The following is a 26,064-nucleotide window of genomic DNA, read 5'->3' on the forward strand; positions in this document are numbered from 1 at the left end:
GTAAGAATAAAAAAATATATTGAGACTATTAGACGTTTCTAGGCTTTTGTTTTTAACGTCTTTTTAAGACGTTAAAAAGGTACAACATGCAAAATGTATTTAAAAAAACCAATATATACCAATATAACCAATATAAATAAACCAAATTAATTGACGCAAAAAGAATAATGTTTAAATTAAATCACAAACATCCTCCCGCCTACCTCTTGACAGTTTGAACATTTAATTTAAGCGAATAGAAATATTTATTTGCGAAATAAACATTTTTTTCTATTTTCTGACAACAGTAGAATGTATTTTGAGTTAAATAAATTACATACATTCTTCTTTTTGCGTCAATTAATTTAATTCAAAAATTATTTTTTGGCCACCCTGTATAAATAATGATATTATTGTTTATATTACTGAATAGAGAATTGAACACCCTTTCAAATGAGCTACCACACGACCCCTATTCCCATTAAAAAAATCATAGATTACGTCGACGTCACTAGTATGAAATATATATTAAAAAATTGTAATTTAAGGCTATGGGTACATAATTCGCAAATATTTTACGTGTATCCCTACTTTTTCTGTCTTTACACGGCAAATTACGTGTAGTAAAATTCACACTGGTATTGATATGTAAACATTTTATTAGAATGTCATTCTACTTGAAAATGTCATCATTAATTTAAAGAGATGGGTTTTGAATGTTCTTGGATAACTGTTATTTTTATAATTGGAAATTATTAATTCAGTTAATAAATGTGATAATTTTTTCACTAACTATGTATTCAGTGATTGTAATAATTTATTTGTACAACAAAGACTAATACTCAATCGAGAAAAGAAGAAAAGTGTTAAAGTGATTTTTTAGTAATATATTGTTATGAAACGCTTACAATTTTGAACATCTTTAACAACAAAATACTTGGATCACAGAATATATTATCCTGATGTATTCTCTGCTTGGATCTTCCACAAATAATACACAATAAATAACTTTTTATTAAGTTCACGTCTTAAATCAATTATTTATCAAATACACTATATTTCAATAATATTTAATCAATAACTCAACATATTCCCGATGCAATGTCAAATATTTAAAATTGTCACTGATTGTCAGTGTCTGACTGACAATATATGCTGACAATATTATATTCGGCTGAGTGCGTTGTAAGACAAAGATAGATTTGGAAAATATTACCACGGCATTGTGTTGTATTTTTTTCGAATCCTGAAAAAACCAATAAATATTTTTGAAAAATTTAAACGCAGAATGAAAGACTAAATTATTACCGAAGGCCGAAAGTCCCTTAGAATAAATAAAAAGTTTATTTTGAATAATATATTTGAAATTAAAAATCACACTAAATTTTCTCTTAGTTTTTCACCCCCTGTAACTTATTAAAATAAACATTATAGAAGTTCTCAGGGACTTTCGGATCTCGCTAATAACGTGATCTTTCATTCTGCGTTTAAATTTTTTAAAAATACTTATTAGTTTTCTCAGGATTCGAAAAAAATGAATCCCCATTTGAATAGCATTGCAGCCGAAAATACGTACCGATCCTCTTAAAAATAAAAATTTACCTGTTTCGTAATTTCCTTAAAAACTGATAACTACTGCCAAATATCGAGGTGGACTCTTTTCTTTGGCCCACCCTATATATGTAATAAGTAGTAAGAATAAAAAAATATATTGAGACTATTAGACGTTTCTAGGCTTTTGTTTTTAACGTCTTTTTAAGACGTTAAAAAGGTACAACATGCAAAATGTATTTAAAAAAACCAATATATACCAATATAACCAATATAAATAAACCAAATTAATTGACGCAAAAAGAATAATGTTTAAATTAAATCACAAACATCCTCCCGCCTACCTCTTGACAGTTTGAACATTTAATTTAAGCGAATAGAAATATTTATTTGCGAAATAAACATTTTTTTCTATTTTCTGACAACAGTAGAATGTATTTTGAGTTAAATAAATTACATACATTCTTCTTTTTGCGTCAATTAATTTAATTCAAAAATTATTTTTTTGGCCACCCTGTATAAATAATGATATTATTGTTTATATGACTGAATAGAGAATTGAACACCCTTTCAAATGAGCTACCACACGACCCCTATTCCCATTAAAAAAATCATCGATTACGTCATCACGTACAGATGGATGACGTCACTAGTATGAAATATATATTAAAAAATTGTAATTTAAAAATAAAAATTTACCTGTTTCGGAATTTCCTTAAAAACTGATAACTACTGCCAAATATCGAGGTGGACTCTTTTCTTTGGCCCACCCTATTTATGTAATACGTAGTAAGAATAAAAAAATATATTGAGACTATTAGACGTTTCTAGGCTTTTGTTTTTAACATCTTTTTAAGACGTTAAAAAGGTACAACATGCAAAATGTTGTATTTAAAAAAACCAATATAACTAATGGTATCAGAAAAATGGTAAACCTGGCAACTTTACAAACATCTAATTTCAAATCTTCAATTGCAAAATAAGTGTATCCCTGTTTCTGTATAATTCGACATATCCATTTATCCTGTCTAATCTTAAAAGTAACGCAATGTATAACGACATACTCACTCTCCAGAAAATCTAAATCGGTCCAATATAGGTTTTAGCATAAACAAAAAACCACCATATTTGATAAAGTGCATTTCCCATACAAGCAATCCGAAAGCCCAAATATCAGATTTTATGGAATATTCTTGACTTATTATTACACTTGGTGGTGTATGATATCCTAATATACCTCCATCCTTAAAAAAATATTTTACTATATTATTCAATATTAAAAACTATGTCAATAGTAAAATACGGCAGTTTCATGTTCACTCAGATCAACAACGTAATTTTTGATGGCTACTATTTTAGAATTAGTCTGGGCAGATTATCGGAGAATAGGCCATCTTTGAGAAAAGTTATTTACCAGCAATTTTATTGCTGGAATCGAATCTTATGATTGTATTGTATATATTAATAATATAGGTACGCAAAGTCCGCAGATAGTGTGCTACTCTCTTTATAAACAAAATGGCGCCCGAAAATCGTGCTTTTTTCAATTTTTGCTCTATAACTCCAAAGATTTTAACTTTTCACCAAAAACACTCAAATAAAAATTTACCGTAATTAAATTCTTCATAGAGACGTGTTTTTCCCGATTTACTTCGACGAAAATTTTCCCCGGAAAATGCGGGGTTTTCCAACAAAATCTTTAATTTTCAACTAAAATTTTAGATAAGTAATTAAATATAAAAGCTCTTTTCGTATAGATTATAATTCCAGAAACCGATGGAAATTGAATGAACAGTTTAGCAACAATTGAATTGTTAATTAAGAATTTACGGTCGCTATAATACCCACAATAATTACGATACATAAGAATAACTATGATTTTTGTATAAAAAGTCACTGTACCTATCTAATGTACTTTACAGAATTGAAACGGACTATTTAAGAGGCCTCAGGAATATTTTAAAATTATAAACAATTTTTTAACTTATAAACAATTAAAATATCTCGGGAAATATTAAATTAAAATAAATCATGAAAACGTTTTTTTTTTGTATTTTGACAACGACACCCGACTTGGGCGTCGAAACGTTAATAAAATCATTTTTAGGTAAAATTGTGGCTTATTGCCCATTTGAATATACTTGATTATAAAAATGCCACAAGAAAATAGCTTCAGAACAACAAAAAGATATAAACAATAGGATCATAATTTTCGGACCATCACCTTTTTATTTTTATCCTCTTTCCCCGCACCAATTATCATATCTTTAAAATACTCGTAACATATATTATTATAATTAAAACTATCGATATTACTAGTGAAAATTGCCAAAAATAGCAAAATTCCAAACAAAAATTAGGTTCGAGAAAATGTAATCTCAAAGTTCAAAATCGGTATAAGTTAAAAAAAATGAATTTTCTCGGCTTCCAATGGAGCAATTTTCTTCATTCTTTTTTTGTTCCCAAGTAACCCGAGTAGAGACATATAACTAACGCATTATTAAATGTCAAACTTGCTTTTGTTTTGTTATAATAAATTAATTTATTGATTATAAGAAAATTTTTTAATTTGTTTTAAATAAAGATTGTTTAAATAATTATACAGCTTTCAAATGAGAATATTTGTGTTTTTAACGGTAAAAGGTACGCTTGTAGTAAGTTTACCTAAAAAAGTCTACAACTGGAAAAAATATGTAGTTTTCTTTTCTTATAAATAAATTAATCTATTACAACAAAACACAAGCAAGTTTGACGTTTAATAATGCGTTAGTTAGATGGCTCTACTCCAGTTACTTGGGAACAAAAAAAGAATGAAGAAAATTGCTCCATGGGAAGCCGAGAAAATGCATTTTTTAACGTATACCGATTTTGAGCTTTGAGATTACATTTCCTCCAACCTAATTTTTGATTGAAATTTTGCTATTTTTGTCAATTTTCACTCGTAATATCGAAAGTTTTTATTATAATAATGTATGTTATGAGTATTTTAATGATATGAAAATTGGTGTGGAGAAAGAGGACAAAACTAAAAAGGTGATGGTTCAAAAATTATGATCCAATTGTTTATATCGTTGCCGTAAATGCCGGTCAACTTTGACCGATTGTATTTTTGGAGAAGGAAGCTTGCCGAGTACTTATTAATTAGGTACACTTACTGGGAGATATAATTCACATGCAACACTTCGTGACAACCATTTTATTAGACTACTTCTTCTGTCAATATTGCCAACCTGATTTACATATTTTTGGGGATCAGGATAGCCAACATTTCAATACCCCCTCTCAATTTATACAACATTTACATAAATAGTAAATTTGGATGAATTGTCAACTAAACAACAATCTTGACTCTAACCAAGTCTTGACAATAATTGAACAAAATGAAATCATACAAACATACTTATACATCCTACATTACTCAGGTTACAACTCATACCTATATAGAAAAATATTCAAAAAAAACTTTCATTAACTCAAAAAATATTAACATGAGAATATGATAAAAAAAGCAAATAGATAATTCACATGAGTATGTGCCTAAAGTATAAAAGTACTAATCTATAAAAACTTTCAACATTCTTGAATTTTGATCAAAGTTCTGAGACGTGAGAATATTTCATTTGAAGGAGCTTTAGTGAAAATATCAGCAGTTTGATTTTGTATTTATGGACTGTAAAGTAATTACATTGTTTTCAATTAAATTTCGAATGAAATGATATTTTGTGTCTATATGCTTAGACCTTTTACCTTTAAATGAATTTGTTGCAATACACATAGCTGCCAGGTTATCTATATATAATATACTACCAGTTATTTTCTCGTTCAATAATTTTTCTGCTAAGTTTTTTGTGAACAATAACTCACAACATGTAACAGTTGATGAAATATATTCGGCCTCAGTACTGCTCAATGAACAGTGCTCTGTTTCCTTGAATACCATAAAACTGGATTGTCTAGAAAATATATTATACCTCCTGACATGCTTTTTCTATCATTGACATTTGCTGCCCAATCTGAATCTGAATATGCAAATATTAAAGGTTTTCTTTTTATATTTTTACTGTCTATAAGACAGAAATTAATTGTATTTTTTAAATATCTAATAATACGTTTAGCAGCTTTCCATAATATATCATCAGGACAATCGAGAAATTGACTTAAATAAGAGATTGAAAACATTATGTCAGGGCGACTACCTAATGCAATATATCTTAAGCTTCCAATTAATTGCCTATAAGGCACATTGACAGAGATTTGATTATTAGTACAGTGGAACCCCGTTAACTCGGATTAATTGGGACCGCGGCCGATCCGGGCTATCGAAAATCCGGGTTAGCCGGAGAAAATGGTAAAAATTAATAAAATATGGTATGCTTACAGATAAACTCCGTTATAATTGTCACACAGACACTGGTAAACCACGTTCGCATTCCACACAAAACCACACATACAAAACGTCGTCAAAAGTCTCATTCTTAGCTTTATTAGCTTTGCTCCGATTGTCCAAACTGTCTTTTGTTATCATTTTGAAAAAAAAATTCTTCGATTTTAGTTCTATTTTTCTTCCAATCCGATACTGTAGATGTACCGACACCATAATATAATGCTGCAAGATTCACCTTTATCAATTCTACTTATGCTTCTAGTTTCTTTTCCATTGTCACTACAACATTTTTACGTTTTGTTGCCCTTATAGACAAAAGACACGCAAACACAAAATCTGAATAAATTTACGAACGATTACAAAACGGAAGCGAACAATAATACGACTTTACTACACACAATACCGTCTCTGATGTTATGTTATTTAATAACAGTGATGACTAAGACCATTGTTAAAAAAAGAATTTTAATAGTCTTTTCTAAACAATGCTAACACAGACAGTTTCAAAAAAATAAAGGATAACACAGGTGCCTGTTGTTTTCGACAATGAATGTGGTGTACCATGAGTCATCATTTTTACTATGGTATATGTAGTTCAATCCGGTTCCATTATCTCTCAAATATTATATTACATAGAGTTGGTACAAAACCTGGTGAACCTTGAAAATGCGTATGTATAACCGAAATAAAATGAAGCCAAAAACATACGACTATTTTATTTGCTGCGAATTGCGCGACAGGGTCCCATCTGCACCCTGATATTTTCAGTAATGTCGGATTCATCAATCGTTTCGTTCGTATATTGACGTCACCAAATGAATGAATTAGGTTCACGAGATTTTGTAACAGCAATACATTTTTATTGTTGAAATGTTTGTCTGATAAAAATCGGTCCGGGGTAGCCGGAGTTCCGGGTTATCGGGGGCCGACTTATCGGGGTTCCACTGTATTAGTTTTGTCAACCTGAAAACCTGTTTCCACTGGTGTTTTGCTAACATTGCAATTCGTCATATTAAATTTCTCCATTATCTTATTGATTAAGGGTTTTTGAGAAATATACATTTTTACATCATTTTTATTTACAGAATATTCAAAATCAATACCCAAAAAGTTGTTTACACAACCGAGATTTTTTGCGTTAAACTCACTTTTTAAACTTTCAATAATTTTTTGAATCGAATACCCGCACAATAGGATATCATCGACCCATATACACATACACACATTTTTCTTTGTATAAACGCAACAGTCACTTTCCGCACTTTTAAAACCAATTTTGATTGCCCATTTGTTGAATCGTTGGTTCCAGCATTTGGGTGATTCTTTCAGTCCATATAAAGCCTTTTGTAGTTTGAGAACTTTGCTTTGTCGTTTATAACCCTTAGGACAATGAATATAAACATCATGTAGCACTCCGTTCATGAACGCTGAAGGAATGTCTAATTGGTATACCTTCCAGTTGTTATTGAGAGCCAGTGATAATAAAATTCTTACACTTGCCATCTTAGCTACCGGTGAATATATATCTAAAAACACTTCTTCTTCATAACCCTTGGCGACTAAGCGAGCTTTTTTCATGCCATCACTTTTTGTTTTAAATACCCATTTTGTATTTATGATTTGTTGATCATGAGGTATTTTTGTGGATTCACGTGTTCATTTTTTCAAGACATTCTAGTTCTGTTTCTATTGCCTGCTTCCATTCATCTTCCTCTACTGCTTCTTCATAAGTTACTGGTGTTGATGTAACTAAGCAATATGCATAATAAAGTTCATAGTCTTTGAACTTCGAAGGTTGTTTTATTTCTCTACTGGAGGAAGTAATTTTGGTATTTTGTAAATTTACTGGTTCTTCATCTTGTAAATTAATTTCAGTAGTGTTTCTTAATGTTTGGACTGTACTTTCTTCATAATTTGTTTCAAATGTTTCCAATTCATTTTGGCTTGGTAAAATTTCCTCAATATTTTGATTATTCGACGATATTTCTGGAGAATATTTATACTGTGTTTCATCAAAAACAACATCTCTTGAAATTTTGATTTGCTTGGTCAGTGGATTCCAAATTCTATAACCAGCACCACTGTATCCAACCATTATACCTTTACTTGCTCTTGGTTCTAATTTACTTTGCTTTGGTAGGTTGTAGTACCACATTTTTGAACCAAAAACTCTGAGTTTAGACAAGTCAAGTCTGCCTAAGTATATTTCTGCTGGTACTTGTAATTCAATTGCTCGTGATGGAGTTCGATTAAGCTGATAAACAGCTGTTCTAACTGCTTCTCCCCACAAACTCTTTGGAAGATTTGTTTCTACAAACATTGCTCTTACTTTGTCTAAAATAGTACGATTAACTTGTTCGGCTATACTATTCTGCTGAGGTGTGTACCCTGCAGTAAATTCTTGTACTATACCATTTTGTATACAATAGTTTTTAAAATATTTAGAAGACGTCTCTCCACCTTTATCCATTCTTATTCTAGATACTCTCCTGCCTTCTGCAGCTAATTTTTCAATATGATTAATAAGATGTGATTCGCTTTCGCTTTTTCTTGTCATTAAATATACGACACTAAAATGTGAGAAATCATCAATAATTGATAAGTAATACTTTTCACCAGAAAATGTGGGATCTTTGGATGGTCCCCAAGTATCAACATGTAAAAGTTCCCCAACTCTAGAGGATCTTTTGTATAGAACTTCTTTAAAAGGTTGCCTTGTGGCTTTTCCTTGTAGACATGAGTCACATAGTTTATCTGAATAGGGAAGTCCCAACAATTGTAGTCCCCTTCTATTTACGTGTCCTAAACGTAAATGCCATAAGTCTTTATCGCTATGCTTTGCTACTAAACTAGATTGAAAATTATTTAATTGAAAATTTGCAGCAAATAAGTTACTCTTATGTTTATAGCAAATAAGTTTAAAGTTCTTTTTTCTTATTTCAGCCTTATTTTCTTTAAATACTACTGTGAAACCTAAACTGTTTAGTTTACTGACTGATTATAAATTATATTCTAATTCATTTAAAATGAGAACATCAATGTTAATAGGAGTTTCATTGTAATAAACCTTTAATTTACCTTTTGTACGAGCGGTCATCACTTTTCCATCTGCTATTTTAATGCCAACAGGCTTAATTTCAATAATATTACCTACTTACAAAATTGTTCATATTTATTGCTGCACATATTGTGTGATGCTCCAGAATCTATTATAAACGAAATTTGGCTGTCATCATTCTTGAGATTTTCAGCTGGTAGGGCTGTGATAAAACTTACTTCGTCTTCGGCTACATGTATATTCTGTTTACCTTGTGTATCATTATTGGCTCTTCTGCCACGGGAATAGTTATTTCCTCGAAAAAATCTCCCTCGATTATTGTTACCTTTCTAATTATTATTGTTTTTTTCTGAAACAATTGGACACTAGATGGCCTTCAAGTCCACAAAATGAGCATCGGGGTTTTTTATTGTATTGCTTCGTATAAAAAGAGGATTCTTCACTTGTACATTATTTTTCAGCTTCAATTCTGCATCTAGTAATTTTGCTTTAATGAAATCAACAGTTGGTTTATCATTTGAAGTTTCCAAGACAGTAATAACAAGGTATTAACAGTGTCAAACGTATCTGTCATTGTCAACAAAACGTGACGTACCTTGTCGTCTTCTTCGATTGTAGTTCCAGTCGATTCAAGCTCTCGGATTAAAGAATCGAATTCAACGAAAAATTTTTGTAAATCGAAACCTTTTTTGTATTTCAACGTTAACAACTTTTTCCGCACATATAAACGAAAAAGAATACTTTTTCTTTCAAACACTTTTTCTAAACTTTTTATCATTTCGAATGCTGAGTTCACAGTCACGAAAATATATTCTAAATGTTCATCTGTAAAGACCGCTTTACAGCTTGCAAGAAAACTTGCTGCAATTTCTTGCATGCAAGTCTATTGCATGGTCTTTTACAGTTTGCAACCCGGCTCGCATGCAATTTGAAAGTTTTACCCTTAACCTAACTTATAAACTTTTGCTTTTTTTTAAATACTTTATTGCTGTTTATTTAACTTGGTAAATTTCGAAATGCCAAGACTATCAGAAATAACCAAATATAAAAGGAAAAAGGCGGTAGCAGCAACTTTAAGTATTATTATTGCTGCAGCCAGCCTTTTAGTCACTAATTTAGAACGCCGAGATCGGAGATGGTGAGTAAGATCTTAGTTGAACAAGAAGAGGGGTAATAATGTATCTCCAACAGAAGAATTTATCCAAGTAGATGATGAAAATGTCTCTAATTTTCTAGGAATGAATGTACATTTTAATAAACCCTTGGGAAAAATTGAACAATTACAAAGAAATCTATATTTCGAAATACTATTTCTGCGAAACACAAATTAATTATTATCCTAAGGTACTTAGCTAGAGAGAGAGTTTCCGTAGCTTAATATACAATTTACAATAATTATAGAATCTCAGAAAGTGTCATTTCAGTATTCATTCATTTCCATCGTTGATATATTTCACAAACAGAAAACAGCTGATCGGCATGTATTCGTGAATCCGTGTCGTCAATGACATTTGATATTGTGGAAAAATCAAATTCCCCTAGACTTGCATGAAAACTTACAGAAAAAATGGCACCAAACCGATTATCGCGCAATTGCAAGAAGTTGCATGCAATAATCAACTGACGACATACTGCGCATGCCTTTAGGCAACTTTCTTGCGTCTTGCAGGTAGAATTGCAAGCTGTAAAGCGCCCTTAATGAATGTGGCAATGATTGACCTTGCTGTTGCATCGTGATTTTTATGTTGAGATTGCTCGTCTCTTGACAATTGTGTGAGTTGCGTTGCAGTTACTTCAGTGGTAATAAAATCTTTAACACATAAAATCTTTAACACCTTTGGCATCTAGAAGATTGCCTAATCTAAATTTACATGACGAAAAGTTCGTAGATGTTAATTGCGAATACAAACTCACGGTTGAATTCGCGCCATTTAAGCTTTGGACTGCCATTTTTTTTGCGGTCACTCACAACACTGCCGGTAGTGCCGGTCGGTATTCGCGGTGTGCAAGTACTTGGAAGGGAAACGAGAAACGACCGTGCGCGAGTCGCGGAGAAATATTGCAACTATCTTAAATAATTCATATTGTCAATTGAAATTGTCAAATTGACGTATATTTCATACCTTGTGTCACTGAAGCAGAAAAATTATATATTGCTCCACAATATCGATATGATATGCAATTATTATATAAAGGTAAATTTAATTAATTGTATTTTGCTTGCAGTACTGCATTTTAATAACTAATTTTATTTACTACATACAATTGTTTACGTTTGCATAACATAACCTGCATCTTATTTTTTCTTCTTATTATTTTTTTGGACTATGGCCTTGACAATTATCCAGTAACCAGGACTAATATAATTGTCCAATATAATTAAAAGTGCGAATAAAAGTACAGAGCGTAGAAATAGGGGTCGCTTTGCCGAACTTGCAAAAACTTTACTTCTTATTGAATGTACTCTTGGTGTGTAAAACTGGAGTCCATAACCTTTTGGAGAAGGAAGCTTGCCGAGTACTTATTAATTAGGTATATTTACTGGGAGATATAATTCACATGCAACACTTCGTGACAACCATTTTATTAGACTACTTCTTCTGTCAATATTGCCAACCTGATTTACATGTTTTTGGGGATCATGATAGCCAACATTTCAATATGTATCTCAGGAACCACTCATCACAATTAAACGTTTTTTCTTTTAAAAGAAGCGTCCTGCCGCTTTTCTTCCAATACCGTTTACATGATTTATTTTAATTGAATATTTCCCGAAATATTTTAATTGTTTATAAGTCAAAAAATTGTTTATAATTTTAAAATATTCCTGAGGCCGCTTAAATAGTCCAATTTCAATTCTGTAAAGTACATTAGATAACTACAGTGTCTTTTTATACAAAAATCATAGTTATGTTGAGATGTATCAAAAAATAAGTATTTTAATACATGTAGTGCCATCGGTTGATAACCAATGTAAACATATTGTATTGTATTGTAAGTTGCCTATGTGACGTATTGAAATAAAATAGTCGTTGATATTGAACTGAACATGGCGTGTCTCATTTTCTAAGTACCCCAGATAATCCTTCCTTCCACATTAATTTCAAGAGGTTATGGGCCCAGCACGCTTCCACCGCATGTATCATAATTATTGTGGTTATTATAGCGACCGTAACTTTTTAATTAACAATTCAATTGTTGCTAAAAGGTTTATTCAATTTCCATGGGCTTCTGGAATTATTATCTACACGAAAATAGCTTTTATATTACCAAGTTATTTAATTATTGATGAACAATTACTTATCTAAAATTTTAGTTGAAAATTAAAGATTTTGTTGGAAAATCCACATTCTCCGGAGAAAAGTTTCGTCGAAGTAAATCAGGAAAAGCACGTATCTATGCAGAATTTAATTACGGTGAATTTTTATTTGAGTGTTTTTGGCGTTAAGTTAAAATGTTTGGAGTTATAGAGCAAAAATTAAAAAAAAAACACGATTTTCGCGCGCCATTTTGTTTATAAAAAAAGTAGCACACTATCTGCGGACTTTGCATACCTATATTATTAATATATACAATCATAAGATTCGATTCCAGCAATAAAATTGCTGGTAAATAACTTTTCCTTGTATTTTGCTAATTAGCCCAGAGTAAATTAGATATTATAATTTTTATAATGAACTCGACTGTTCAGAAGTGGGGAGATCAAGAGATATTTTGAAAAGGGACTGGGACTCATGGTGCCCGAGAAAGTAAACAAAGCAGTTGTAGATTTTCAAGCAATATCAGTTCGAATATGTTATAGTAGTTATGTTAAGAAGTAGTAAGTGGAAAGTATAGGAAGATAAGTATCATGCTCCCAGATGCTCCCACTGATAAATATTTAGAAACCAAAACAGAATTCAACGAAAAGCTAAGTATCATCCTAGGAAATATTCAGAAATAGGTACGTAATAAAAATATAAAAACGGAGCACTGTGGCGACTGAAATGGAATACTGGAGAAGAAGCTATGGCCTGACTAGAAGAGACAGAATATCAAATGAAGAGACAAGGAGAAGAATAAAAATGGAAAAAGATGCCTTGCAATATATAGATGAAAGAAGACTAAGAAAACAATTTCAATCGGAATTGAAGCAATATTTGCAATAAAAGTTCAATTGTTTTATCCATTCACTACCTGTTCTTTGTAGATTCCATCTGGCCTAGTAACTTTGACAGCCAAACCAAAATCTCCAATTTTGCACTCCATATTTAAACCCACAAAAATATTTCTTGAGGCTAAATCCCTGTGGATAATTTTATTTTGTTCCAAATACTCCATACCAGTTATAATGTCTAATATTATATTATAAAATCTTTTTTTGGGTACTTTTTCACCCTAAAAACAATTTTTTTTAATTAATAAATCAGACGTTATTACAAATACATGATCATTAAGAATGAAGAGTTTACAGCACTATTAGTAATAAGGCAAAAATATACCCTGTTCGTGACACTTCAACAGCCAGGGTACTGAAGCGTTTTTTCGACAGGTACTAATACCAATACCTATAAGAACAAATTGTAACTATTTCCTGAGTAGGATCTGGCGGCCATTTTTATTTATAAACAATTTAGTGTCAAAGAACGGCATTTTTTCCTTTTTTTTTCAAATCAACAGTGAAACTTATGGTTTTTTAGTACAAATATCTTCAAGAGCATGAACATTTTTTTAAAATGACATATTATACAGGTTAATATACTCATTTATTGTTAATATAATTTCGAAAAAAGGTCGAAATAGCAAAAAAAATTAATTTCGCAATAAATATTGTAAAAATTAGTGTACAGGTTTGAAATTTTTGTCAAATTTCAAAGCTGTCTTTAGTACCTATATATGTGATAAAAATTTCAAAGCGATTCATTCAATTGTTTGAATTTTATTCAAATTGTTTATCCCAGGGAACTTTTTTTGCAATAACATATATGTCACAAAAAATTATTTTAGAACCATTCTACAGGTGTCAAATGAAAGAGGATGAACTTTCAAATTTGTTTAAAAAGAGTAAATAAAAAAATGCATTTATTTAGTAGGTAATAAATAATTATGCTGTTCTGAAGCTATTTTCTTATAATAAATAATTATGCAAAAGGATCGTCAATTTTTCCTTATCGGAAAGTATCAACTATTAAAAAAATTTTATAGAACAAAATTTACTCAGAATTGGTCAATCTATCGACTTCCATAGTTATTTTGATTGAAAAAATTTTCATCCCCTAGAGAGGGTTGTTTTCACCCCCAGGGCAAAAGCCCGGTTCGGCATAGGGTAGATTTTATACAGTGTGTCAATTTGAAAAGTTGCCACCCCCTATTATTTGGTCCCTATAGAAAATCTAAAAATATGCAAAAACACGTCAAATTTATTTGTGAGGGGGACATTTTGTAGACCAGTTTTTAACTAAATTACATCAACCCTATAGCGGGGGCGGACACAACCCCCAAAATCTTTAATGGAAAGGGGGGTTGAGTGATACCTCATTTTGAAGGTCATTAAATTACCTTTTCAAAAATACCACATGCCTTACATTTCTTTTCAGTACTTTTGAAAAAATCTTGGACTCAATACTCTAAAAAAAATTGGAGTTCTGAACTCTATACTTAATATCTTTACGGTTTTACTTGATTTTTCCAAAAGTACTTCAAAAAAATACTCTAAATACTTCAACACCCCAAAAAAAATTTAATTTGGAGTTCAATACTCCAAAAAAATTTTTGGAGTTCTGAACTCGATATTTAATTATTAAAATTAATTATAAAAAAAATAAAATTACTGAAAAGAAATATAATGTATGGGGTATTTTTGAAAAGGTAATCGAACGACCTTTAAAATGAGGTATCACTCAAACCCCCTTTCCATTAAAGATTTTGGGGGTTGTGTCCGCCCCCGCTAGAGGGTTAGTGTAATTTAGTTGAAAACTGGTCTATAAAATGTCCCCCTCACAAATAAATTTGACGTGCTTTTGTATATTTTTAGATTTTCTATAGGGACCAAATTATAGGGGGTGGCAACTTTTTAAATTAACACCCTATAGAAGAGGGTCAACCGAGCATAAATCAAAATTTTCATTAAAATCGTTGTTGATTCTCAAAATTCCACGGTTTTAGTGTTTTACCGCTGGTGAGCAAAAGAACTATAAATTCATTGTGACCTTAAAACAACACCCTGTATATTAAAATTTTCAAAATCCGTTTGCATATTTAAGAAGAGAGCACAAAAAGTTAAGTTTAATGGTTCGACTAAGTTTTTCAACCTAATAAAAATATTTGTCAAATAAAATATTGTTATGAAACTAACTTTACTATTTTATTATTTATGTTTTTAGGCACTAAGTTGAATTTTAGTTGACTTTATTTATTTTTAATAACTTACAACTAAACAAATGAAAAACAATGAATTTATATCTTTTATTTTACAAACTACGATATCTAATTTATTTATTACACCAAATCTAATAATGTCCTTTCATAATTACAATTACGAAATATACCGCACTCGTTACATGTCAAAATACACCGACGCGACGTTTTCAAATTCACAACTAACTTACTAATTCCAACAACCCTTATTTATACATTATTACAATGTTCCAGAATAAGAAAGATTATCACGGAAGAATCCATCTTATTCTAGAATAACAATCGAAGGGTTATTTACACAAATATCAAATAAACATTTTCTAGAAAGAAATACTGAGGTTAATATACCGTATACCTGTTAAAAAGGTCTCCCTTTTAAATGCAGTCATAAATCAAATTATGTAAACAAGTCCCTTTCTGTTAAATTATAATAAATAGGCAAGGAGCTAAAAACAGTCGGGTGACAAAATCAAGTCACAATTTCCCTGGTGACACCTCCAAGGCTTCTACAATATGCAAGCCAAATGGATGCTGCAGTGAAGACAAAAGAAGAGAAGTGAAGACTTCCCTTTTGTCTTCACTGCAGCATCCATTTGGCTTGCATATTGTAGAAGCCTTGGAGGTGTCACCAGGGAAATGGACTAATAAGTTTTTCAATTAAAAATTTTTTAAAAATATTTTATTTTACAAATATTTTTATTAGGTTGAAAAACTTAGTCTTTCATTTAGCAGATGCCGCTACGCACCTTATACCTTCACGTCAGTTGCAATGGAGGACTAATATGTCGAAAAAATTTTACCAGGATTAGAGAAAGCAGCCCATGCATTCTCTGAAGAGCCTCTAACAAGAGGTGAAATCGTCGATAAGAGTGCTGGCTGCACTCTCTAATCTAAGTAAAAATTAAGACGGTTTTGGCTTCGCATTGCAACTGAATAAAAATGGTATAAAGATAAATTATATAGAAGTTTTTAAGAACTCGATTAAAAAACAGGTAATATTAACTTTTAATAATACCTTATTAAAGTTAATGAACAAATACTCATTTTAAAAATGTTTAATCCTTCTACGTCGGAACAACCCATTTAGTAATAACAAGAAAAATCCAGGTCCGGATCAACAAAAAAAAACATAGAGTAATTTTGACCTTGAAACAACACCCTATCTATTGAAATTTTCAGAATACGTTTGCACATGTGAAGAGAGCACAAAAAACTAAGTTTAATGACCTGCTTCAATTTTTTGCGTAGACAATTTTTTATTACTTTTGACATTGCTTTTGAAATTATATCCACATTTTTGTTATGAGTTCCCAGAGTTTTTAACAATTTCGACATAATTTCAAAATTAAAGTCATTAAACTGTCTGGTCAAAAAATTGAAGTGAACCATTAAACTCAATTTTTGGTGCTCTTTTCAAATGGGCAAACGGATTTTGAAATTTTTAATATACAGGGTGTTGTTTCAAGGTCACAATTACTTTATATTGTTTTGTTAATCCAGACCTGGATTTTTGTTATGATTTGTAAGTGGGTCGTTCGAATGTCGTAAATAAGTATTGATTATTTTTAAAATGAGTATTTATCTAATAACTTTAATAAAATGGATTTTTAAAATTTCAATATGTGTGTTGTTTCAAGGTCACAAGTACTTAATGTTTTTTTTGTTAATACGGACCTGGATTTTTCTTGTGATTACTAAATGGGTCGGGCCAATGTGGTACAAAGGTATTGATTATTTTTAAAATGAGTATTTGTTCATTAACTTTAATAATTTATTATTAAAAGTTAATAATACCTGCTTTTTAATCTCAGAGTTCTTAAAAATTTCAATATAATTTCAAAATTAAAGTGATTAAATTGTCTGGCCAAAAAAATTGAAGCGAAACATTACACTTACTTTTTTGTGCTCTTTATAAATACGCAAACGGATTTTGAAAATTTCAATATACAGGGTGTTGTTTCAAGATCAGAATTACTTAATGTTTTTTTTGGTTAATACGGCCCTGGATTTTTCTTGTGATTACTAAATGGGTCGTTCTAATGTAGTACATAAGTATTGATTATTTTTAAAATGAGTATTTGTTCATTAACTTTAAAATAATTTATTATTAAAAGTTAATAATACATACCGGCTTTTTAATCCAGAGTTCTTAAAAATTTCAATATAATTTCAAAATTAAAGTGATTAAATTGTCTGGCCAAAAAATTGAAGCGGAACATTACACTTACTTCTTTGTGCTCTTTATAAATACGCAAACGGATTTTGAAAATTTCAATATACAGGGTGTTGTTTCAAGGTCACAATTACCTAATGTTTTTTTACGGACCTGCATTTTTCTTGTGGTTACTAAATGGGTCGTTCCAATGTAGTAGGTACACAAGTATTGATTATTTTTAAAATGAGTATTTGTTCATTCACTTTAATAATTTATTATTAAAAGTTAATAATACCTGCTTTTTAATCTCAGAGTTCTTACAAATTTCAATATAATTTCAAAATTGAAGTGATTAAGTTGTCTGGCCAAAAAATTGAAGCGAAACATTACACTTACTTTTTTGTGCTCTTAAGAAATATGAAACGGATTTTGAAAATTTCAACATAGGTACAGGATGTTGTAATAAAGTCACAATGAATTTATAATTTTTTTAGTCCGGACCTGGATTTTTCTTGTGATTACTAGTTGGGTGGTTATGTTTCTAAATCAGACATATGTGTACCAAATATGAAAAAAAAAATATACGAGAAAAAAAATCGGTGAGGCAATAAATGTAGTATATCTAGAACCGCATCAGTGACCTCTATTTACCATTCAAGTATTTCCGTTTCGCAATGAAACACCCTGTAATAATTTTTTCACCTTCCGAAAAATTTTGCCGACGTTACTTTCTTTGACTATTTTCGACTTCCGTATTTGATAAAACTATAAAAACATATTAACCGCTTTAGGTTAACTATAGTACTGATGTACTATGTATTTAGGTATGTAAAAAAAGGTAAAGTCGACTCGCTTTTCTGAGACACAACTGTCTAGTGACGTTAGTAATTTCTTTTTTGGAAAGCTCAGTAGGCGTGACTGGAAATTACTACACAACCAAACATACCTGCTCTTAGCCAATAATATTAATATGTAGTAAACAGACATAACTAACATAAACCTTACGCCAATCAATAATTATTTATTTACACCATTATAATCTATTGTATATTGTACACCATTATAATGTATTCCATAATAGAATTATGGAAGTCGGACAAATGCCAGACGAATGGAGAAGCAGTATACTGGTACGTGTTTACAAAAACAAGGGATATATACAACAATGTACAAACTACAGGGCTATAAAACTGCTTAGCCACACCATGAAAATATGGGAAAGAGTAATTGATAGACGGATACGTGAAGAGACCGAAATATCCGAAAATCAATTTGGCTTTATAGACCAGGGCATTTAGCACAAAATAAATAATTTTTTAAATACAGCACCTAGAGACTTGCAGTTTTTTGCATTATGTTCAGGATGACGTCAGGAAAAAAGTCTACTATTCAAAAATGGGTGGAAATGCATAACTGCACTATAAAGTGCATAAAATGCATCCAAAATTGCATAAATATAAAAATAAAGTCAAAATCAGTATACCTACTAAGGAACAAAATTTATTATCTGGGGGGATTTTTGAGGTCGCCAAACACGAATATGCCATTAGAACAGACCCATGGGGCACCTGGTGACCATTGTCACTGCAAGGGACTGACTGTGCTATTCAATTTTCTTACTTATGTATATATAAAATTTATATAAATTTTATTTATATCTGTCAATATTTTTTCTTTATTTATTTCCAGATCGATTTACTATATTCTATTATGACAATGTTATTATGCGTTGGCGTTATTATTGATCATCATAATCACTAGATATTCCAGAATCCTTCATCTAAGTCATACTCGTGTTCACCAACCCCAAAAACCCAAAAGTAATTTGTTTGTATGAGTTTGGTACCGAAAACTCAAGCAAATTCAGAAGATAACGTGCCTTGGGCACCGGGTGCTCCAGTGTGTGTTCTAACGGCGAATTCGTATTCAGCAACCCCAAAAAGCCATTAGAAATCCGTTTGAATTCATTTAGTACCGAAAACTTTCGAAACTCAAGAAGATGGCGTGCCCTAGGTACCAGCTGGTCCGGTGTCTGTTCTGATCGCATATTCGTGTTCAGCAACCCCAAAAACCTATAAGTAATCGGTTTGCGTCAATATAGTACCGAAAAACCTCGCCCAGAGGATGACGCCCCTTGCAGTGACCGCGGGTACCAGGTGCTACGATGGTCTGTTTTGATCGCATGTTCATGTTTAACGACTTTAAAAAACCCCGAGTAATCCATTTTCATCAATTTAATGCCGAAATCCCTCAAAACTTCAGAAGATGACGTCTCTTGCAGTGACCTTGGGCACCAGGTGCAAAAGGTGTCGATTCTGATGGCATATTCGTGTTAAGCAACCTCAAAAACCCTCCAGTAATCCATTTGTATCAATTAAATGCCGAAAATCTTCGAAACCCCAGAAGATGACGTATCCTAGTAGCGATCCTCGGCACCAGGTACTCCGGAGCTCAGTTTTGATGACATATTCGTGTTTACCGACCCCAAAAAACCAGTGAGTAATCCGTTTACATCAATTTATTGCCGCAAACACTCGAAACTCCAAAAGATTACGTGCCTTAGTAGCGATCTTGGGCACCAGGTTCTCCGGAGTTCAATTCTGATAGCATATTCGTGTTTAGCGACCCCAAAAACCCGTAACTAATCCATTTGCATTAATTTAATACCGAAAGCCCTCGAAACTCTAGAAGATGACGTCCCTTGCAGTGACATTGCGCACCAGGTAATCCGGTGGTCTATTCTGATGGTGTATTCGTGTTTAGCGACCTCAAAAACCCCTCGAGTAATCCGTTTGCACCAATTTGATACCGAAAACCCTCGAAACCCCAGAAGATGACGTCCCTTGCCGTGACCTTGGGCACCAGGTGATCCAGTGGTCTGTTCTGATTGCAGATTCGTGTTTAACCACCTTAAAAACCCCCGAATAGTCCAGTTGCATCAATTTAGTGCCGAAATCCCTTGAAACTCCAGAAGATGACGTGCCTTAGTAGCGACTCTGGGCACCAGGTACTCCGGAGGTCAATTCTGATGGCATATTCGTACTTAGCGACCCCTAAAACCGGCGAGTAACGCGTTTGCATCGATTTAATGCCAAAAACCATCGACACTCCAGAAGATGACGTCTCTTACAGTGACCTTGGGCACCAGGTGATCAGGAGGTCAGTTCTGATGGCGTAATCGTATCCAGTGACCCCAAAAACCCCCCAAATAATAAATTTTGTTCCTTAGTATACTGATTTTGACTTTATTTTTGTATTTATGCAATTTTGGATGCATTTTATGCACTTTACAATGCAATTATGCATTTCCACCCATTTTTGAATAGTAGACTTTTTTCCTGGCGTCATCCTGAACGCAATGCAAAAAACTGCAGGTCTCTAGGTGCTGTATTTAAAAAATTATTTATTCGGGTGTTTTTAGTGCTAAATGCCCTGGTCTATTGCAGGGTAGATCAACAACAGATGCAATTTTCATTATAAGGCAGTTGATGGAAAAATACAGGAGTAAAGAAACAAACGCTCATATGGTATTCATTGATCTTGAGAAAGCATATGATAGAGTTCCTCGAGAGATTCTGTGGTGGGCACTCAATAAGAAAGGTGTCCCTGGTGAATATGTAAAGATTGTGAGGGATATGTATGAGGGAGTAACGACTAGTGTTAGGACAGGTGTGGGAGAGACTGATAAATTTCATGTGAAAGTAGGATTGCACCAAGGCTCTGTGCTTAGTCCGTATTTATTCTCATTAGTTTTGGACCAGATAACAGCGAAACTACAGGGTAACATTCCATGGTGCTTAATGTATGCTGATGATGTCGTGTTAGTAGGAAATAGTGAAAGAGACTTAGAACAAAAACTGGAACAGTGGAGACAAGCTCTGGAGGAAAAAGGTTTAAAACTTAGTAGGACAAAAACAGAGTATTTGAAATGTTCATTTAAAGATTGAGCTACTACAAATAAAATGGTATCTTTGGATGGTGAAATGATTGTGAAAAGCAATAGTTTTAAGTACCTAGGATCGGTATTACAGACTAATGGAGAAATAGATGGAGATGCATGCAGTAGAATTAGGGCTGGATGGATGAAGTGGAAAGAAGCGAGTGGTGTGTTGTGTGATAGAAAAATTCCAATGAAGCTGAAGGGAAAATTCTATAAAACAGCCATAAGACCGGCTATGATGTATGGAACTGAATGTTGGGCAGTGAAAAAGAAGGATAAAATTAGAAATGAGTATATTAGGGGAAGTCTAGGTGTGGCACCAATTGATGCCAAAATGAGAGAGCATAGGTTAAGATGGTTTGGTCATGTTCAACGTCGAGACGTTAATCACCCAATACGAAGAATAGCTGAAGTGCAGATTCCTGGAAGGAGTAGGAGAGGAAGACCAAAGAAGACCTGGGGGAGGCGATAAGGCAGAACATGTTGGTAAAGGGGATTAACATTGATATGACCCAAGATAGAATTGTGTGGAGAAATGCAATTAGGGAAGCCGACCCCGCATAGGAATAAGGCAAAGAGAATGATGGTGACCATTATAATGTATTGTAGAAGATGCCAAGTCACACAACCAATTGTAAAACCAAAATGTTAATGCGGGCTGATTCCCCGCAACAAATGAATCGGAAGGACCCAAAGAGGGCGGCAATCACTCCGCTAGGAGTGTGGATGCCATGATGATAATGATAATGTATTGATAACAAATGAGAAACTTATTTATTGTACAAAATAAAAATATTTTGTAGAAATATACTCCACAAAATTTTATGAGTTTAGTATACACTCCCACTATTTCCAATAATTCTTCTTTTTTTAGTGAAAGATTAAATTTATTTGAGCAGTTAATAGTGTGAGGTAGGAATTTTTGTGCTGTATGTTTCCTATTCCGAATGTGTCAAAGTGAATCTCGGCAGAGCGAATCGTGATTAAAGTCATTTATAACATTTATTCTAGTTGTTGATACATGGCGCTATAATCGAACAAAAAATGATTTAGTATGTATTATCTATACGACTATAATCTGTACAATTTATAAGACTATACAAATCACAGAACATAACTTTTTATAAATGAAATAAACACAATTGATTTGTTTTTATACCAAATTACGATTACGATTCTGATAACTGTCAGATTTAACTAAAATGTCATGCTATGATTCTCTACATTCTTAAAATCATATATAACGTCATTAATGGCACACTGAAAGACTGAGAAGAACTTCAAATTATAGTCGTATAGATATGTAATAGGTAAATAATGGGTAAATACCTAAATCATTTCTTTTCCGATTATAGCGCCATCTATCAACAACTGGAATAAATGTTCTAAATGTGTATGTATCACGGACGTACCTTTTTGTTCTGTCACTCGTGTCGCACTGAAAAAAGCCCCTGAGAAGCACAAGTGCAAGAAACAAAGTGGCTTATCAATAATCCAGCTGTTGATAAACAATATAATGGGAATTCCCAAACGATTTAAAAAAAGTGAATGTGTTTGGGAGCAAACTAAAGCAACTATTGTAAGTAAGCAACTATAAAAGTAATTGTTCTTAAATATGCAGAATTTAAGTAAAGTTAGGTTATATTCTTACTTCCAAAAATTGATCTAATCTTCCTTTTTCCATAAATTCCATAACAAGTTCCATCGAATCTGGAACAAACGACACCATTTTGATGATGTTTTTGTGATCTAACTGACTTAAAATTGTTGCCTCAGATTTTAAAAATTTCTCCTTTCCCGGTAATGATTTTTTTATGATAACCTTATTTTTAGATCCATCGGTTTTTTCAAGTGTTCCTATAAATATTCGTCCGAAACCTCCTGTAGCTGTAAAGTAAAAAAATCATGAACTAGAAATCAAAAAATGATAATAATGGGGGATTTTAACGCTCGAATAGGTAACCAAGTAATATCCGGAATTAAGCAAAAACATAATGAGAAAGCGAAAATGGAGAACTGATGATAAACTTCTGCACGAATAACGAACTTACAATAAACCATACATTTTTTGACCACACAAAGACAAAGACGGATAAAGATCTATGATTGAATATTATGTTGTAACCAACAGAGATATGCATACATCTATGAAAAATAATTAACGTAAGATACCTAAACTCAGCAGATGTAGCCTGGTATTATGTAAAATAAGAATCATCATGAAATACTTCATACCCAAGGGAACAGCACCAAAACAAACAGAAGTCAGAGTCGAAGGACTAAATGTGAAATCCACGGAATACTTGTACAGAAAAGAACATCAGCGAAGATTGCTGAGTAACAAACATTAGAAAACGACAACGAGGGTGAAAAAAAGAAGAAAGCCTTTTTACAATGCAGAACAAATCAAACACAGCAGGCATACAACATAAACGAATCAGAAACGAACACATAAGGCAAATAAAAAGGGAACACTTGCAGAGCTTCTCAAAACAGATGGAAAACGACTTCTACGGAACACAAAAAGAAGTATGGGGAATGATCAGAGGACAAAGAAAAGAGATGAATAAACTAATAAAAATGAAATACATTCAGAACCATCAAAATCTGAATTTACAAAAAACGAAGAAATAAACATCGAAGGGAAGGGGTAAACGATGAAGCATTAAATAAAATAAAAAAAGAATGTGTGTGTACTTTGTACGCACGTAAGAAGTTATACATACTTCTATTATATGATTTCTTAAAAATAAATATACTTTAAACAGTTTGTTTTAATTTTTTTTAAACACCAAACTAATTTTGTGCTTACCGCTTTTAAAAAAATAAAAAAAGTATAGGATTGCACTGGATTCGAACTCAAGACCTCTCGATCTCTGGCCGAATTAGTCGAGGCATTGAAGCACAAAAAAGGCCTTACTGTCGATTTTTGGCGCAGTAAGACGGATTTGAATGCAGTTTGGTGCATTGGATTCGTGAGAATGTTAGGAAATTTTGTGAACTAATGTAATGAATAAGAAATCTGAAATTGCATTTGTGCATAAGAAAAAAAAAACAAACAAATCTACCCAATTAGCAGCATACGCGGATGATATAAACATAATGAGCAGAACAATGAATGCAGCGGAAGAAACCTACGTTGAGTTGAAACAGAGTGCAGAAGCAGTAGGGCTAGCAATAAACACAAATAAAACAAAACTACTCATACAAACCAGATCAAATAGACCGGCGCAACAACACTTTATTGACGATATAGAACATGTGAATAGATTCACGTACCTAGGAATGGATCTGGTTGCAAGCAATGAAGAAGAACCGGAAATAAATAGAAGGCTTGTGCTGGCAAATAAAGCCTATTTCGCGATGGGCCACATATTCAAATCGCGAGATGTACACCGGAAAACAAAACTCCGGGTATATAAAACAATAATCAGGCCCATAGTAAGTTATGGCTGCGAAACATGGGTGGTGACACAGAAATCTGCCAATGCATTAGATGTGTTTGAAAGAAAAGTATTACGTAGGATACTGGGCCCAATAAGTGAAAATAACAACTGGCGAATTAGGTATAATAGAGAAATATACGAGCAATATAGCGAACCAACTCTAGCAGAACACACTAAACTGCAGAGATTACGGTGGGCAGGGCACGTGGTCCGCATGCATGAGAATAGAATCCCCAGAAAATTGATGAATGCAAGAATGCAGGGAAGAAGACCTGTTGGAAGACCTAAAAAGAGATGGGAAGACGAAGTCGATGAGGATGCCAGGAACTTCCTGGGAACGCGTTCATGGAAAAGAACAGCGGTAAATCGAAATGATTGGAGAAGCTTATTGAAGGAGGCCAAGGCTCGATTTGGGCTGTAGTGCCATTTGATGGATGTTTAAGAAAAATGCATTTCAAAAGTGCATTTTGAAATAGGCAATTATTATAAATTTGCAACTCGGTAAATAGTTGGGCAACATCCCGATTAATTATTTTGATTATTTTTAATCATTTTTAAGTCCATATAATAATAGTCTAAGATGTCAATAACCATTAATAATAAACAAAAAATTTTCCTTATGGGGAATCGAACCAAGTACTAACACGTCCGTAACTAGAAACACGTCCGTAACTAGATACACATACCGCTAGTCTACGCAGACACTTGCTAGGCACGGGCGATATTAGGTTTAAACAAAAACAAATAGGTAAGTAAAAATTGTAAAGAAAATTACTACATACTTAAATGTATTATAAAATTATTATATTCCTAAATTTTAGAAGAAACATTCGTAAATAGGTACATTTATACAAAACATTCGAAAAATCGACACTTCAATCCTTCAATGCCTCGACTAAATGCTATACCAAATACGCTACGAGGACTGTGTCTGTATCGGTTCGGACGTACCTAATGACAATTCACGATAACAAACAGACAAGGTGAATAAATATACAATAAAATGTTTTAATAATACTCATCTTACTCCTGAGGAAGACAAATCCAAAGACACAAAAATTATAATAAATATATTTACTAAAAACACTAATATTATATTCTTTTCACACCTTTTCTTGCACTGATATATTTATACATAACTAGAAAGATTTTAGC

The 26,064-nt window shown here is 32.3% G+C and overlaps 1 protein-coding gene across 1 annotated transcript in view; it reads right to left on the reverse strand.

The window, feature by feature from the left end:
* The window catches only part of LOC114327785 (ephrin type-A receptor 2), an 82,145-nt gene that overhangs the window by 14,365 nt on the left and 41,716 nt on the right, over positions 1–26,064 (reverse strand). Inside the window, exons 5-7 of the mRNA XM_028276495.2 lie at positions 23,115–23,350; positions 13,149–13,349; positions 2,599–2,774 (exon numbers count right to left, since the gene is read on the reverse strand). Coding sequence (XP_028132296.2) covers positions 2,599–2,774; positions 13,149–13,349; positions 23,115–23,350 — 613 coding nt within the window. The remainder of the gene's footprint in view (positions 1–2,598; positions 2,775–13,148; positions 13,350–23,114; positions 23,351–26,064) is intronic.

This window comes from Diabrotica virgifera, chromosome 1 (assembly GCF_917563875.1).
Source record: "Diabrotica virgifera virgifera chromosome 1, PGI_DIABVI_V3a".
Lineage (NCBI taxonomy): Eukaryota > Metazoa > Arthropoda > Insecta > Coleoptera > Chrysomelidae > Diabrotica > Diabrotica virgifera.